The sequence below is a fragment of the Bombina bombina genome, chromosome 10, assembly GCF_027579735.1.
Source record: "Bombina bombina isolate aBomBom1 chromosome 10, aBomBom1.pri, whole genome shotgun sequence".
NCBI lineage: Eukaryota > Metazoa > Chordata > Amphibia > Anura > Bombinatoridae > Bombina > Bombina bombina.
Window position 1 is genome coordinate 57,768,708 of NC_069508.1, and position 15,552 is coordinate 57,784,259.

Consider the following 15,552-nt stretch of genomic DNA (forward strand, 5'->3'; position numbering starts at 1 on the left):
CAATTGGTTGAGCGCTTGATGGGCTAGATGTACATTAAACACAAGAAAATGAATTGTCTAACATACAGTGCAAATGTAAAAAACTCTTGTAAAACACATATAAAAATTAATCAAATATGCAATAAAAGATCATCTGAATAGGTAAAAAAAAAATATATAAGATAGTATATAAGACTGCCTTCATGTAAGAGGCAGATTTCTCAAGGGGTGTCTACTTACACTCCTTTACCTCAATCAATATGAGGTAAGTGCCGCGCAGTGTCTGTAGAGAACTCCCTTGGATCACCAGCTGTTCACAGAAATAGGATATCCACTCACAGGACTTCGGTTGAAGTACTTGTCTTTGTCTTTGTGGGAGTAGTATAACCCCCTTCACCGGATGGCCACGAGCATGTAAAACAAATGAGAACAGTAATAGTGCAACCCCGTATTTAAATTGTGAAAATTGCTTTATTCCATACAGTGCACTCACATTTAAAACCCTCAAGTATGTATGAGGTATATTTTGACAGTATAAAAACAGAGACCAATTGTTCCTGCAAGCGATATTTAACAGATACTGTTCCCAAGTATTTAAGCTCAGTTTTAGAGTATTAAAGTCCAAAAAATGAAACCAATAAATAGCAGTCCTGGTGTGTCCTATTTCATATCAACCACTTATTCCTTACGCGTTTCAAAGGCATTAGTATTTGACAGCCTTCTTCGTCAGAGGATCAAAAATCCTCTGACGAAGAAGGCTGTCAAATACTAATGCCTTTGAAACGCGTAAGGAATAAGTGGTTGATATGAAATAGGACACACCAGGACTGCTATTTATTGGTTTCATTTTTTGGACTTTAATACTCTAAAACTGAGCTTAAATACTTGGGAACAGTATCTGTTAAATATCGCTTGCAGGAACAATTGGTCTCTGTTTTTATACTGTCAAAATATACCTCATACATACTTGAGGGTTTTAAATGTGAGTGCACTGTATGGAATAAAGCAATTTTCACAATTTAAATACGGGGTTGCACTATTACTGTTCTCATTTGTTTTACATGCTCGTGGCCATCCGGTGAAGGGGGTTATACTACTCCCACAAAGACAAAGACAAGTACTTCAACCGAAGTCCTGTGAGTGGATATCCTATTTCTGTGAACAGCTGGTGATCCAAGGGAGTTCTCTACAGACACTGCGCGGCACTTACCTCATATTGATTGAGGTAAAGGAGTGTAAGTAGACACCCCTTGAGAAATCTGCCTCTTACATGAAGGCAGTCTTATATACTATCTTATATATATATTTTTTACCTATTCAGATGATCTTTTATTGCATATTTGATTAATTTTTATATGTGTTTTACAAGAGTTTTTTACATTTGCACTGTATGTTAGACAATTCATTTTCTTGTGTTTAATGTACATCTAGCCCATCAAGCGCTCAACCAATTGATTTATATATATATTTTTTATCAGAACTATTTTATCTATTTACATATGAATTCTATTTACATATGAATTTTATACATTATTAGTTCACCGGTAATACATTATTATTATAATTAAACAAATTGATTTCCTTCTTTTATAATTCTTTTCTGTATTTATTTGCGCCCTATTTTCTCTATCATTTTCTTCCCTCTCATTTTCTTTTACTTACCTTGGTTAGAGGGTTTAGGGACTCTCTCTCCAGGGTAGATAGATTGGGGCAGCATTTAAATTAATTTAATTAACTTTTTAACATTACTATTTTTCAAATTTTAAAGTGTAGGTTTCTTTAGTTGCGCCAGTTGCACACCCATCTTTTTCTTATATATATATATATAAGCAGTCAGTAAAGTCAAAATTAAACTTTCATGAGCCAGATAGAGTAATCAACTTTAAGAGACTTTGTTGAAAGGTAAACCTAGGTAGGCTTAGGATCAGCATTGCACTACTTGGAGCTAGCTGAACACATCAGTGAACCAATAGTTAGTGTCTAATTTGATTACTGTAGTTGTACAGAGCAAGAAGATTATCAACTAAATATAGTTTATTTTGGCAAACGTGTATAATATCACAAGGTGTTTGTAAATCCTCATCTCATCAAAAAAACTCACATTTATTGGACTTACCTGTGCGGTATTTGAGCAATAAGTCCCAAATTGACCTTCTAGAATATGGGTCAACTCCTGAAGTGGGTTCATCCAACACCACAACTTTTGCGTCACCAACAAATGCCAGGGCGACTGACAGTTTCCTCTGCATTCCACCTAAAAAAACAAACATCGCTTTGCATATGGTACCAGCATTATAGGTCAGAGCAAGAGAGAAGGTGGATATGAAAATAATAAAAATGGGAATAGTTAGTATAGAAGATAAGGGACTCACCAGTATACCCTGCACCCTTGGTATTTAGCTGTGTCGTCAACATATTCGTACCCCCAAATTTTACAGTCTAAAACCACCCCTGACAGTAACATTTGTTTAACAGCAAGACTGGCTCCCAATTCATTTTGGTCAAGACATTGTTACATTCATATCTACAGCTACGATGTTTTCCGTCAGACAGCCAATGAGCCTGCTGCACTTTAAAGAGACATTAAACACTTCTTGTTTTTGTGTTAAAAAAGTGCTTTGTCCCACACTCCCTAGAGTGGCCAAAAAAATGAAAAAACTCTGGAACCTAAGCTTTTCAAAATGGACTAAACCAGCAAATTCATTTGCAGCATTTGAAAGTTACATCATTTGATTTCCAGCCCCTCTAGGGAGGGTGGGGCAAGCACAAATTTTACACAAAGCAAGAGGTGTTTAAAGACCACTAAATACAATAGAATTTAATAACTGACAAATACACAATACAAAGAGAACGCAATAGCACTGACTTTGAAATGAGAAGCTTAATATTTTCTGGCACATTTCAAAGTTAATCCAATTGTCCCTCCCCCTGTATCATGTGACAGCCACCAGCCAATCACAAAATGTATATAATGTGCACTTTTGCACATGCTCAGTAGGATGTGGGGCCTCAGAAATTGTTCATATAAAAATAATGTGCATGTTTTGATAATAGAAGTATATTGGATTTTTTTTTTTTTTACATTGCACGCTTTATCTGAATGGAAAGTATAATTTTAACTTAAGTGGCCCTTTAACTTATCTGCTAGGTAGATCACAAACTGAATTAACTGGAACAGGCGCACTTACAGTTCCTATGAATTTGTTTGGCAGTTTAGAGTATGATGGGTAAGTTAACAGACCCATGGATTCGCTACCTACCTGAAAGATTTTGCGCTTCCTCATCTCTTTTTTGAGGAATACCAATATCTTCCAACATTGTTTCCAACTCTCTTTCTGCTTGTCTTCTATGTTTGCCCTTCAGCTGAGCATAAAACATGATATGCTCAGCTACAGTCAAGCTGTGTAAAAAAAAAAAGTTTAACAATTACATCACAGGTTAAGGGTGGTACTAATATACATGATACATGTGTGCAATTAACTTGTTGCACTCCAAAACTATAGATATATGTTTGTATGTGTCTCTAACAAGTTGTTTCTATCAAGGGGTTGTTTCTATCAAGGGGTCAAAATCTAAAGTTAGAGGGTAGCAGATTCAGGAGAAATTTAAGGAAGCATTTTTTTACAGAAAGGGTGGTGGATTCATGGAATAAACTTCCATTTGAGGTGGTAAACACAAAGACTGTAAAGGAATTTAAAAATGCCTGGGACATGCATAAGGCTATCCTAAGGAAAAAGTAACATGTAATATGGGTAGACTTGATGGGCCTTTTTGGTTCTTATCTACCGTCAAATTCTATGTTTCTATGTTTCTAACAGATTTAAACAGGGGCATTATTGCTATAGAAGTCATGTGTGTTTGTTGGATTATCAATTGAGCTAATTGTTATTAATGCAAAATTGGTTATTCTTTTTTTTTTTACGTTCATTGATTGTGCGGGTTGTGCTTGTATCTGCTTGGTGATGTTGCTTACTAATGTCATCCAATATGGAAGGAGTTAATTCAGATCATTTAGTGCTTGATCACAATCTGTCAGCTGAAGACTTTTCAGCTCTTTATCTTGCCAAAAAGGACACTTTTTGTTTTGACAAGATCACAATAGCGCATTTGCAGCTCTTTCTGACACCTACCAACGTTTTTTTAGTCCTCGCTAAAAGCCCTGTTTTTCCTATGAGGCTTCCTTCAATCGTGGGGTGCACCCCAGAGCGTCCAGCTCATGATACCATGCAACGATTGGAGGAAGCCGGTTTCGTCATTGAAGTGCTAAGTAAAGCATGAGAAGCGGGCGGAGGATCGCCGGTCTGGGTTTGCTAAAGAAAATAGTGGTATTTAAAAAAAAGTATTAAAAAAAAACGCTGCAATATAAAGTCTAATAAATGAAAGTGCCCCTGTTTTTAATAGTATATTTAAAAACAGGGCACTCATTCATTCAACTTTACATTCACTTTAATATTTGATTTAAAGTTACACTGTTGTGTTTGTCTAGTACTAATAGTACTAGCATCTTCAAAACCAAGTTTTAAAACGGGATTGTGCGATCTCAACTTCCATAGGAGCCTATTGCAATCTGAAAATGAACAGAAAACCAATGGCACTACTAATTGTATATATTTATAGAACTGCTCTTAATAACTCAAAAATGTAGGTACTTATTTAATATAGGCCTTTGTGAGTACAAAGTATATGAGTAAGGTGGTGCTGTGTATTATTGATACTTGAAAAAGAGTTATGGTGGGTTAGAGAAACTCCCAAAGAGGAATACACTTATAGCACTCAATAGCTAAGTATGAATAAATAGCGAAAAGCTATTATACAATGGATATTAGTTATTATTGGCAGTTAGATTAATGACACAAAAGGGGGAAAAAAAGGAGGGGAAGGCGAAGTGGAAGATGAATATTAAAATATAACTTTTATTAATATATTGCTGCTAAAACAAACAAATTAAAAACACATACAATATATATAGACTAATAGTGTTTAGACTCGTATAAATATTTCTATACAAATAAACTGATAGTCAGTAGGTAAAGTAAGAATCACTGAGGGGTTATAAACATAGGCTGTAAACAATGGCTTATATGCAGTTTATATATAATCTGCTGCTCACTTATACATACTACTGTTACAGCTTGTATTGAGTAATAACAACCATGTTAGATAGTAATCCCAGTGTTGTAGCAGTGTAACTGTTCATCCACAGTCGTTATGTGTCAAATCATCTGGAACATATAGTTGCCTTAAATAAACATATGTTTGCGTATTATAGTAGATAGGACCCAACACTATTGTATTTTTTGTGTTGTAGCAGTGTAACTGTTCATCCACAGTCATTATGTGTCAAATCTTCTTGAACATATAGTTACCTTGAATAAACAAATGCTTGCGTATTATGGTCGTTAAGACCCACCACTATTGTACTTTTTGTGCAATAAAGCTTATTATTATTTTTAAGTAAGGCCCAGCTTTATTAGTGACGTCAGTAGGGGCGAGGTTGTAGCTCTTTGAATTTTAAATATGGCGGTTTCACTTGCCAGTGGTTTGTTTGTATGTTTTACCTGAAGATTGGAATAAAGTATCGTTTTATCACACTACATTGGAGCCGGACTGGGTGCTTTTCATTTTTTCTCCAGCTTTATTGTACTCTCAGTGCGTGAATTGAACGTATCAATAGAATGAGTTAAAGTATACTCTGTTGTAATTGATTTTTGGCACATATGCAGGTATTACAACTAGTATTGAATAATAACAACCATGTATGAGTTGTTTTTATCAAATAGTAACCCCAGTATTATCACTGTTCATCCACAGTCGTTTTGTATCAAATCTTCAGGAACATATAATTGCAACAGTGTTTCAGTAATAGTAGCAATGTTATAACAGTGTAACTGTTCATCCACAGTGTATTTGGACGGTGTCTTGAATAAACATATGCTAACGTATGATAGTGGATAAAACCCAACACTATTGTGATGTCTGTGCAATAAAGATTTTGTTCACAGGTTTATATACTGTTACTTCTATTATTTTTGTTTTTAAGTAAGGCCCAGTTATATTGCACTTTCTGTGCGTGATTTGAACATATCAATAAACTGTTATTGTCTGTGGTGTTAACTCTGTTTGTATCGCTCAATTTAAATATCAATAGAGTTGTATTGAGTTGTGCTTAGCGTGACTTTAACAGACTCATATCGTTGTACTTGTGGTTTCAACTGTGTTGCTCAGCTGAGGTTAAATATTTGTAGCGACTGCCTGATCTATGTATATCTATTTTATCTGTTTAGACAGAGATAAATACACCAATGTTTATAGCGACTGTATAAACTGACTATATATATACAGTTTAGACAGAATTTGGTCCACCAATGATCTATCATCTTATTTGCAACTTCTACTATCACAACTAATTATGTAAATAGCGTTTATATAAATTATACGATAGAGTTAAGCATTGATAGATTATAGAAATGCATAGTGCTAGCGTTCCGCTGTTTAACTTGGTGTCCACCTCATAGACAAATCAGTTTTTCATTAGTAAAAAAATGATTAAGAAATAAAGTAAGTTAGTCTAATATTGTTGCTCATTAAAAGTGCGGGAGTTCCCATTAACTCCTAACTAGGTCCCTAACATGTTTCGCCGTCTAACATGGCTTTCTCAAAGGGTATCCTTTTATTAAATACGCAGCAATGCTAAACCCTCTGAATTTATATTGTATGTTGGCACGATGGGCAGACTCAGGTACTATTTTTCTATAACTATATGGTCACATTTAAACTTTGCCAAGTATTTTTTATTTTTTTTTTGCAATATTTCTTTCTATTGTTTGTTATAGCACAATTTCCATTTTGGTGTGTGACTGTGGTCTGACTCTTGTCTACAATTCTTCTGATTTTGTAGAGCTTGTTGGCTTTTTTTCTTTCTATAGAAAGATTATTAAAATCAGAATAGAATGGCTGTTGATCTTAGTGGTTGATTTAAAAATTCAAATCAGCTAATAGAATTAGATTTTAACCTATGGGCTGATTTGAAGTTCCAAATCAACTAACTCTGATAACAGTAGCACAAGCATTTTTAAAGCTTAGTTTTGGAGGGGCCAGTGCTTACTTTTGCAAAAAAAACTCAAGTAGTAGAGAATGTGAGAATGTAGTAAAGAATGTCCAATGTGATGCTACTCTCATTTGTTAGACTAAAATACTGTTTCTCTTCCATAGGACACAAGATATATAGGGCTAAATTTATCATTACCCAAATGTACCGATCAGTTACCGGCTCGTTCATTTGAGTCTGCAGTTGATATTTATGAAGCAGCAGTTTAAACCATTGCTTCCTAAAACCTCTCCGCCAACATAGAGTTGGAAGATGAAAATCAACCCAGATTCACTCTACCCGGGTGATTGACAAGCCCTACTCTCACACAATTAGTTGCATTAAAGAAGTGGGGCGGCGTTAACCAAGCGTTTGCTTATACAATGGTAAATATGGGGAATAAACGCACCCCACACTTTGCAATCAAATGCGGACAGGTTTCACAACATGTGAATCCTGTCTATTTGCAAATTGATAAATCTTGCCCATAGTACAACATAGAAATGGAGCTTTCCTTTAGCTCTTCTGATTTTTTACTATTTAGAAGTAAGAATACCCTTTTGGAATTAATGTTTTAAACTATTTAATTATTATCCTGTAATAAACTCTCCTCCTCTACAGTCTCTTTGTACCATAGGGATAGCAATGAATTCAGTTAAAAAAAGAAAATGAAAATAAATTTAGCAAGTATTTTCTTATCATTGAGTTACAGTACATAGATTGTGCATAAGAATACAATACAGCTACTGGAAAGCATTATTTACCTACAGAAACCATAAAGCAAATTCTTGTCAATTTGCAGCATTTTGAAAACCAAGGATGCAGAATATTCATTTTGTCCTCTCTGGGTGAGCATAGGCATCACAAGTTTAACACAAAAACAAGAGGTTTCCAATGTCCCTTTACATAAATATAAAACTACTGTAGAAGTCTGAGGCCCGATATTCAAATAATCATCAGGCATTTCTGGCCTCGTTGGCCTTGTAGTCTGTCAATATTTTGCAAAAAAGGGGGCGGACCCATGAAGTGCTGTTGAGTGACGATGTGTCTCACATAAGACATAATAGGGATTGCGGCTTCTGCAAAAGTCCACCGACATTGACACTTGTCAGCACTTTCAGCTATAGCTATACTCCCCCTAATACCGCCTATACCTATGTCATGTCTTCCCTTTACACCCCCCTGGAACTCCCGGCTAACTCCCACAAAAAACCTACACCTACTTCATGTCTGCAATCTACCTGATAAAGTATACAAGAAAACACCCTATTATAACTATAGGTACTATGTCGCTACATTTATATACAATGTTAAAATGATATGCATTGTCATGTATAATGCATATTAATTTAAGTATTGCATATAATTTAAAATGTAGTTATTGTTTCTTGTTCAGTTTATTATTTTAAACATAAATATATCATTTAAATCATATATATATGTTTTAAATAGTAAAATGAGCAAGCAAAAATAACTACATTTTAAATTATATACCATACTTCATTGAAAATACATATCATTTTAAACAAAACTATTAACCCCTTATGCGCCCTCACCCCCGCGCAGCCTACACTATTAGCCCATTATCTGCCATAACCTAAAAACCTAACCAACCCTAAACTGCCACAACCCCCCCCCCCCCATTGCAGTAAGACCATCTGTGTTTGACATAACAAATGTGATCAGCCAATATTTCTTGTTTTTATCAAAGTGATCACAATCTTTGTAAGTCAATCACAGCCAAGGTTGATAACTTCCATGCTATTCAAACTCCATTTCCCTACAACTGCACCGTTAATGGGAAATAACGTCTGTTGATCTCAAAAAGCTAAATGGGTTAGTTGGTTTAATAGAGTCCATGTGTGTAGAAATTGGATAGAGTGGTGTGTTTTTTTTAATAATAATCTTTTAATTTACCCATCATACTCTAAACTGTCATTTACTGGTAAGTATACATTGGTATTGATAATATATGTTCTGTTGATGTATAGTAGATATGTTTTTGTTTGTTTTTACATTTAATTGATGATAATGTATTCAGTATTTTTTTATTTGGCATGGTTCAATCATCATCAAAAAGGGCCATTGCAGTTGTTGGCATGAGCAGTGCCTTTTGTTTTTCAGGTTCAATCGTGTAGATAAGTGGACAATTTGTGTTTTTAATCTGTTAAATTTGATGTGTCTATTTTCTTGGCGAAATTTAGTCAATAACTTGCGGTCGGGTGAAGTCTTATTGAGGACGATGTTCTCCATGCATCGTATTTGGTGACATTTCTGATATCCGATATAATATTTTTCATATAAGAAAATTGTGTTATTTGTTGGATTGTGATCACTCCAATGTAAAAAAAAGCCATATCAGGGGCTGATAAACAGCAGCTAAACATGATTGACAAGATTAGTACGTTTTACCAAACCTACTACAAGAAATTTTTAGAAAGTACTTACTGGCGAAACAGAATGTTGTGCTGTGGGCACATTCCTAGACTTTGCCGAATTGACTCCGTGTGAGTCTGAATATCTCTGCCTCGAACCCATACAGTGCCAGATGTTGGAGGGAACAAACCAGTTATGATAGATCTATACAGAAAGCAAATTTGTAAAAAAATAAATATGCATACAGCTTACTAGAGTAGAACATTTCTCTGAGTTAATGAGATCCCCATAATATTTCACAAATTTTGCACAAAATGTTGTGAAAACAAGGGTTACATTTTTACGGGAGTGCATAATATCAATGAATGTCACATACCAAATACAATAATTTAAAAAAAATAATAATAATTTTGTAAATTGGTTTGGAAATAATGTTTAATTAAAAACAAAGAAACAGTTTTAAAGATGGGGTTCAATTTGTGGGTACACTGTTCATTCATATGCACACTGGGTTAAAAATATCTTTGTGCATGTACACAGAACAGGGTTTTCTAACTTAAAAGAATAATAAACCTAAAAATTGTATTTCAAGCTTTATTATTCAGAATAAAAAAAAAAAAAAAAAACTTTGTTGTGCACTTTCATTATTATGTTTTTCCTTTAACCCTGTTATATATCCCTAAAAATGTTTTAGTGTTTTTGCTCCTGCAGAGAGGCTGACACAGAACCCTGACACTACTACATTCTGCTCAGTGATTGGCTCATACATGTAGAGGCTCATTTATATATTCCCTAATTAGTTGGTCACAGCAAACAAACTATCGGCTAGATTACGAGTTTTGCGTTATGAGTAAAAAAAAGCAGTGTTATGGGTTATAACGCTGCTTTTTTACTACCGCTGCTATTACGAGTCTTGTAGGTATGGCTGTACCGCACACTTTTTTAGCAGTAACGCAAATTAACTTACGCAATTTGCGTAAAGTCTTTTCAATGGGACTTTCATAGCGCCGATATTACAAGCTTTTCCTGGGAGGCCAAAAAGTGAGCAGTACAGCCTATTCGTAACGCAATCTAAAGTCAGTAGTTATGAGTTTTACCGCTACAAAGCTGTAGCATAAAACTCATAACTAAAGTGCTAAAAAGTACACTAACACCCATAAACTACCTATTAACCCCTAAACCGAGGCCCTCCTACATCGCAAACACTAAAATAAAATTATTAACCCCTAATCTGCTGCTCCGGACATCGCCACCACTATAATAAACATATTAACCCCTAAACCGCTGCACTCCTGCATCGCAAACACTAGTTAAATATTATTAACCCCTAATCTGCTGTCCCCTAACATCGTCGCCACCTACCTACATTTATTAACCCCTAATCTGCCGCCCCCAACGTCGCTGCCACTATACTAAATTTATTAACCACTAAACCTAAGTCTAACCCTAACACCCCCTAATTCTTAAATATAATTAAAATAAATCGAAATAGACCTTAAAATTAATAACTAAATAATTCCTATTTAAAACTATTTAAAACTAAGGTAGCTTAGGTAAAATAAACCATAAGCTAGCTACAATATAACTAATAGTTACATTGTAGTTAGCTTAGGGTTTATTTTTATTTTACAGGCAAGTTTGTATTTATTTTACGTAGGTAGAATAGTTAGTAAATAGTTATTAACTATTTACTAGCTACCTAGCTAAAATAAATACAAATTAACCTGTAAAATAAAACCTAACCTGTCTTACACTAACACCTAACCTTACACTACAATTAAATAAATTACATTTATTAAATACAATTACCTAAATTACAAAAAAAGCAAACACTAAATTACACAAAATAAAAAACAAATGATCGGATATTTAAACTAATTACACCTAATCTAATAGCCCTATCAAAATAAAAATTAAATTAATTAAATACAATTACCTAAATTTAAAAAAAAAAAACCACTAAATTACACAAAATAAAAAAAAGAAATTATCAGATATTTATATGAATTACACCTAATCTAATAGCCCTATCAAAATAAAAAAGGCCACCCCAAAATAAAAAAAAACCCTAGCCTAAACTAAACTACCAATAGCCCTTAAAAGGGCCTTTTGCGGGGCATTGCCCAAAGAAATCAGCTCTTTTACCTGTAAAAATATACAAACAACCCCCCAACAGTAAAACCCACCACCCACACAACCAACCCCCCAAATAAAATCCTAACTAAAAAAAAACTTAGATCCCCATTGCCCTGAAAAGGGCATTTAGATGGGTATTGCCCTTAAAAGGGCATTTAGCTCTTTTTCTGCCCAAACCCTAACCTAAAAATAAAACCCACCCAATAAACCCTTAAAAAAAACCTAACACTAACCCCCAAAGATCCACTTACAGTTTTGAAGACCGGACATCCATCCTCAACGAAGCCGGGAGAAGTCTTCATTCAAGCGGCAAGAAGTCCTCAACGAAGCCGGGAGAAGTCTTCATCCAAGCTGGCAGAAGTGGTCCTCCAGACGGGCAGAAGTCTTCATCCAGACGGCATCTTCTATCTTTATCCATCTGGCGCGGAGCGGCTCCATCTTCAAGACATCCGGTGCGGAGCATCCTCTTCTTTCCACGGCTAACGACGAATGAAGGTTCCTTTAAGTGACGTCATCCAAGATGGCATCCCTTGAATTCCGATTGGCTGATAGAATTCTATCAGCCAATCGGAATTAAAGAACAGAAAAAAGAAGAAAACAAAAGCAGGGCACATCCCCTCTAAGTGTAATATGTAAGTTACAAACAAATTTTATTATAAAATACAATTTCACCTGTAATTGGAGAACACTAGTGAGGATTTTACATCTGACCTCCAGACCGAGTGAGCTGTATTTGAGACACTGCAGCATACTTACCTTGAGAGACCCATAGCTGTTCTCCCAGCGCTTTTACATACCTCACATGTTTGAGGTTTGATTGTGTGAGTGTGAAATTGTATTTTATAATAAAATTTGTTTGTAACTTACATATTACACTTAGAGGGGATGCGCCCTGCTTTTGTTTTCTTCTTTTTTCTGTAGTTTATCCGGTTCCAGAACCGTGTATCAGTGGTGGCAGCAACCCTTTCTTTGTGAAAAGAATCTTTGGAATCCCCCCTTTTTTGGATGTTAATTACACACCATATATCCTTTTAGTGAGGGCCGCTTTTTAGTGTGCTGCTTTATTTGCCAATCGGAATTAAAGGTGAAAAAATCCTATTGGCTGGATGAAGATAGAAGATGCCGTCTGGATAAAGACTTCTCCCGTCTGGAGGACCACTTCTGCCGGCTTGGATGAAGACTTCTCCCGGCTTCGCTGAAGACTTCTTGCTGATTGGATGAAGACTTCTCCCGGCTTTGTTAAGGATGGATGTCCGGTCTTCAAAACTGTAAGTGGATCTTCGGGGGTTAGTGTTAGTTTTTTTTTTTTAAGGGTTTATTGGGTGGGTTTTATTTTTAGGTTAGGGTTTGGGCAGAAAAAGAGCTAAATGCCCTTTTCAGGGCAATGCCCATCAAATGCCCTTTTCAGGGCAATGGGGAGCTTAGTTTTTTAGTTAGGATTTTATTTGGGGGGTTGGTTGTGTGGGTGGTGGGTTTTACTGTTGGGGGGTTGTTTGTATTTTTTTCTACAGGTAAAAGAGCTGATGCCCCGCAAAAGGCCCTTTTAAGGGCTATTGGTAGTTTAGTTTAGGCTAGGTTTTTTATGTTGGGGGGGCTTTTTTATTTTGATAGGGCTATTAGATTAGGTGTAATTAGTTTAAATATCCGATCATTTGTTTTTTATTTTGTGTAATTTAGTGTTTGCTTTTTTGTAATTTAGGTAATTGTATTTAATAAATGTAATTTATTTAATTGTAGTGTAAGGTTAGGTGTTAGTGTAAGACAGGTTAGGTTTTGTTTAACAGGTAAATTTTTATTTATTTTAGCTAGGTAGTTAGTAAATAGTTAATAACTATTTAGTAACTATTCTACCTAGTTAAAATAAATACAAACTTGCCTGTAAAATAAAAATAAACCCTAAGCTAGATACAATGTAACTATTAGTTATATTGTAGCTAGCTTAGGGTTTATTTTACAGGTAAGTATTTAGTTTTAAATAGGAATTATTTAGTTAATTATAGGAATTTTTATTTAGATTTATTTTAATTATATTTAAGCTAGGGGGTTAGGGTTAGACTTAGGTTTAGGGGTTAATAAATTTAGTATGCTGCTGGCGATGTTGGGGGCGGCAGATTAGGGGTTAATAAATGCAGGTTGGTGGCGGTGATGTTAGGGGCGGCAGATTAGGGATTAATATGTTTATTATAGTGGTGGCGATGTCCAGAGCGGCAGATTAGGGGTTAATAAGTATAATGTAGGTGTCGGCGATGTCGGTGTAAACATACATTTAGTTTCCCCATAGGAATCAATGGGGCTGCGTTACGAAGCTTTACGCTGCTTTATTGCAGGTGTAAGGCTTTTTTTTAGCCGGCTCTCCCCATTGATGTCTATGGGGAAATTGTGCACGAGCACATAAAACCAGCTCACCGCTGCCTTAAGCAGCGCTGGTATTTGAGTGTGTATGGAGCTCAATTTTGCTCTACGCTCACTTCTTGCCTGATAACACCGGGTTTATAAAAACCTGTAATACCAGTGCTGTAGGGAAGTGAGCGGTGACAATAACGTGCAAATTAGCACCGCACCCCTCATAACGCAAAACTCATAATCTAGCCGTAAGATAAGCAACATTTAAAGAGCCTATGAATGAAAAACAGTGCATATGACGGATTAAAATGCTTTTAAAATATTTTGCAATGAAGTTAAATAATTTCTTATTCATAAATATAAATTGGCTTTAATGTCCCTTAAACATTCTGGACTGGTTTTTTTTTTTAGCCCTCATGTGATAGTAATCTGCCCCCTACTTTTTTACCTCCCTCAGTTGCAAAATTCAAATACTACTCTACCTCTACCATTTGTTTGAGCTCACATGAATTAAAGGAACATAAAACCTTAAAATTATGAGACTTTTCTGTAGTATTACAATATATTAATATGGCAGTCAGTAGCTCAAATGATAAAGCCACTATAGATTCCCATGTTACACTCTGTATTCTGCACATTTAGCTGTTCAGTGCAGCTAGTTTCAAACTATGCTGGAGATTGTGCAGGTACTTAATAAAGGAAATACACACTTTATGATTATAAGACTTTCCTGCATTCTCTAAACAAATTAACCTACAAGACAAATGTGAAAAGCTTTGGAATAGATTAAAACCTGGTTTGCAGCAATTGTTTATCAGTGGCTAAGCTTTCCCACCATTTATTTGGAGAAGCCAATCAAAAAGTGTTACTAGAATAGACAAGGCTAATCACTGTAATTTTATTAACAAAAAGTTGTATTGTTTTGCAGTTTCTGCTAAGGCCAACTAGAGACAGATACGTAGCAAGGAAAAGTTCATTAAAGGGAAAGTTTACTCAAAAATGTTCTCTCCTTTAATCTGTTTCCAATGGTCCACTTTACCTGCTGGAGTGTATTAAATAGTTTACAAGTATTTCCTTTACCCTTATATTGGCATTTTAATTAGTTTATTTAGCCTGTTGTATCCCCACCCATCCTGAAAGTTTTTGGCCTCAATGCCAAGCTGTGTTAACACAGCCAGCAGAAGAAATTACACTCCCAGTGGGGTATAGAAGAGATAAGGTAATACAATGTTAATTTTCCATTGTTCTCTCCAAGTATTGGTGATTGATTTATAGACAGATATAAGACGAAGAAGCAGATATATGTACACAATGTGATAAAGTAATGAGATCTGATTATACATACAAGCTCCACCCATTTTATTAGGTTGTGGCTTCAAAACACAAAATCAGCTAATTCATATACACAAATAACCCTTAAAAAAGATAATCTCATACATTTTATACTCTGCAGCTGGTAAAAAAAAGTAATTGGAAACGCATTAAGGGAGAAACAATTTTATAGTATACTGTCCCTTTAAGTCCACTTCTCTAAATTTGAAAACACATAATTTTCAGTTAAATTACATGAAAATGTGGCAAAATAAATAATGTGCATGCTGCAATATTTTGCTATGCATAATTAAACAATT

The 15,552-nt window shown here is 35.1% G+C and overlaps 1 protein-coding gene across 1 annotated transcript in view; it reads right to left on the reverse strand.

The window, feature by feature from the left end:
• ABCA4 (ATP binding cassette subfamily A member 4) overlaps positions 1-15,552 on the reverse strand; it is a 382,609-nt gene that overhangs the window by 124,710 nt on the left and 242,347 nt on the right. The window contains exons 21-23 of the mRNA XM_053693132.1: positions 9,515-9,646; positions 3,240-3,379; positions 2,096-2,233 (exon numbers count right to left, since the gene is read on the reverse strand). Of these exons, the coding sequence (XP_053549107.1) occupies positions 2,096-2,233; positions 3,240-3,379; positions 9,515-9,646 (410 nt within the window). The remainder of the gene's footprint in view (positions 1-2,095; positions 2,234-3,239; positions 3,380-9,514; positions 9,647-15,552) is intronic.